General features: G+C 59.8%; 1 protein-coding gene across 2 annotated transcripts in view; it reads left to right on the top strand.

Moving 5' to 3' along the window:
- The window catches only part of fam124a (family with sequence similarity 124 member A), a 23,034-nt gene extending 21,052 nt beyond the window's left edge, over positions 1-1,982 (top strand). The window contains exon 5 of one of the 2 annotated variants that reach the window (XM_030344133.1): positions 616-1,982. In XM_030344133.1, the coding sequence (XP_030199993.1) occupies positions 616-1,569 (954 nt within the window). In that variant the 3' untranslated portion in view covers positions 1,570-1,982. The remainder of the gene's footprint in view (positions 1-615) is intronic. The other variant, XM_030344132.1, reaches the window with a different exon arrangement.
- Positions 1,983-2,548: the final 566 nt, after the last annotated feature.

The raw sequence follows: 2,548 nt of genomic DNA on the forward strand, positions 1-2,548 counted from the left end.
AAGAAGGGGAAAAAGGCAGAGGGGCGTTGGGGGGGATTTGGGACTGCTCAGGTACACAACTCGGGAGGTGTGACCCATGTGGGACCGGTCGGGACAGGACGCTGATGCCTTCCCCAGCTGTGCACATTTGATTCATAAACTGGCTGGCGGTGCCAGAGAACATGAGGCCCCCCTCTCTGTGAACCCCAGGGTCCCCTCGCACCATCGCCCCTCGCTCCCCTCTCACCCGTCTGGATATGCGTTGCGTGTGAGAACCCCTTATGTTGAGTGAAGGCCTGAGGGAGTGTGTGTCTGGGTGATGTGAGTGTGTGTGTGTATATGTGTGTCTGTGTGTGTGTGTGGTTAATAGTTTTGGATGTGGTGTGGGCCTCCCGAGTCCCGAGAGACTTCATATTTCACCACCCTAACAGACCAGAAACCTTGGTTTTCCTTCCTCCCCCCCCCCCCCAAACCCCCCTTCTGTACGACCACACGCACGACATGTCTTGAATTTAAAAGCGAGGAACTGAAAAATACCCTCGGCCCTGCGCGTTGACGCACAACAGCAGCTTCTTATGCATTAGTCCGCCATTCTGATCCCTCTTTAAACAGTCTTGTCCCTCTTGTCTTTCTAAGGTCCAGGGCGCTCGCTTCAAGCGCAGACAAGACGCCTCCCACTCCGCCGTGGACTCGCTCTCCGCCCCCTCCACCTTCACCCGTAGCTCCGCCCCTTACCGCAACCGGCGCCTGCACCGCACGGCGTCGCGCTGCCGGGCGCAGAACCAGTCGTCCTACAGCTCGCTGCCGCTGGCCTGCGAGGAGCTGGACAAGGAGGACGAAGAGGAGGGCGACGAGGAAGACGAAGGCGACGACGACGACGACGAAGAACGCTGGGCGCAGCGCCGCCACCCGGAGGCCTGGAGGTCCCAGTGGCGGAGCCAGCGCTCGGGCTCGCTCTACTCCCTGCCCACCCAGGGGCCCGGGGCCGGCTCCTCCCGCTCCACCTGCTCCTCCCCCGCCTCCGGCCCCGCCGCCCCCTCCCCCCCCCACCGCGGCCGGACCCCCCGCCAGCCCCTCCTCCCCCCGTGCAGCTCGCCCCTCGTCCCCGCGTTCCGCCTCAACCTGGACGCCCTGGTGGGCGCCGAGGAGACGGACGTGGACACGGGCCACCAGGTGGACGCCGCGGCGGGCGCGGGCGGGGGCGGGGCCGACCTCAGCGTGGTGTCGGCGTACGTGCGGCCGTCCTCCGCTTCGTCTGAGGAGGCGGGCCGCTGCCTCTCCCCCGGCCCGCCCCCCCCCGCCCACGCCTTCGCCACGGTGAAAAGGGCGGCGGCGTCGGGCCGCCCCCGCGTCCCCGTCAGGACTAGCAGCCTATCGGTGAAGAGCACGCCGTCGGCGTGGATCAGGACGCCGGCGCGCCCTCAGAGCTCGCTCTGCTTCAACACGGCGTCCACCGGGGGCACCACCTCCCCGAGTGACGTCTCCCTCAGCCAATGGGACAGCTCCAACAGTCTGGGCGGGTCGGTGGAGCACGTGCAGCTCGAAGCGCTGTGCGATGCGCTGGAGGAGGACCAGGAGTTCTACATATGAGGACGTAAGCTGGTTGGAGCGGCGGTCGACGAGGCGAGGGTTGGCTTTGACTTTTCTGAGTTGGATTCAAGTTGTAGGATCCTTGTAGGAGTCTGCATGATGGCTGTCCTCTCTGTGTGACGGTTGTCCTCCATGTGTTTTTCTGAGTCTACGGTTGGAGAAGTCTGGCCTCATCCATCGAAGTTTGGCTCAATTGGAGAACCCGGAATCTCCCGGAATCTCCGGGTTTCCAGACAGCCAGTGTCTGCGTGCAAGCGTGCGTGAAGCATGCTTTTGCGTGTATGTGTGTGTGCGTCTGCATTTGTGTTTGCGTGTGTGTGTGTGTTTGCGTGAATGCGTGTCTGTGTGTGTCCGTGTGCGTATGTGTGTCTGTGCGTGTGCCTGTGTGTGTGTGTGTGTGTGTGTATGTGTGTGCGTCTGACTGTACGTGTGTCTGTGCGTGTGTGTGTGTGTGTGTATGTGTGTGTGTGTGTGCATCTGTCTGTATGTGTGTGTGTGTGTCTGTGCGTGTGTGTGTGTCCGTGTGTGTGTGTGTGTGTGTGCGTCTGTCTGTATGTGTGTGTGTGTCTGTGCGTGTGTGTCTGTGTGTGTGTGTGTGCGTCTGTCTGTATGTGTTTGTGTGTGTGCGTCAGACCATGCGATTGACTGGATTGCTATGCATTCAGGGTTCCTCCCTGGGATTGCCTCCCGCCTCCCGACCTTTAACCAGGAAGAAGCAGGCATTAAGGATCTGGATGGACGGAGGGATTGACCGCCGACAACCGCTCTGCCCTGCCCCCTGCTGCCAATCAACGGACATAACAGTCAATAGACAAACTGACAACCTGGCAATGTGGTTTTCTATGTGTCCTCATATGCTTTGTATTAGTGTTTTATGATTATTTTATATCTGAATTTAAGCTAGATGATATGTGTGATGTTTATTATTATTATACTCCATGTCCATGGACCAGGTGACAGGATAGATCCAGTTATATTA

This window comes from Gadus morhua, chromosome 20 (genome assembly GCF_902167405.1).
Source record: "Gadus morhua chromosome 20, gadMor3.0, whole genome shotgun sequence".
Taxonomy (NCBI): Eukaryota; Metazoa; Chordata; class Actinopteri; order Gadiformes; family Gadidae; genus Gadus; species Gadus morhua.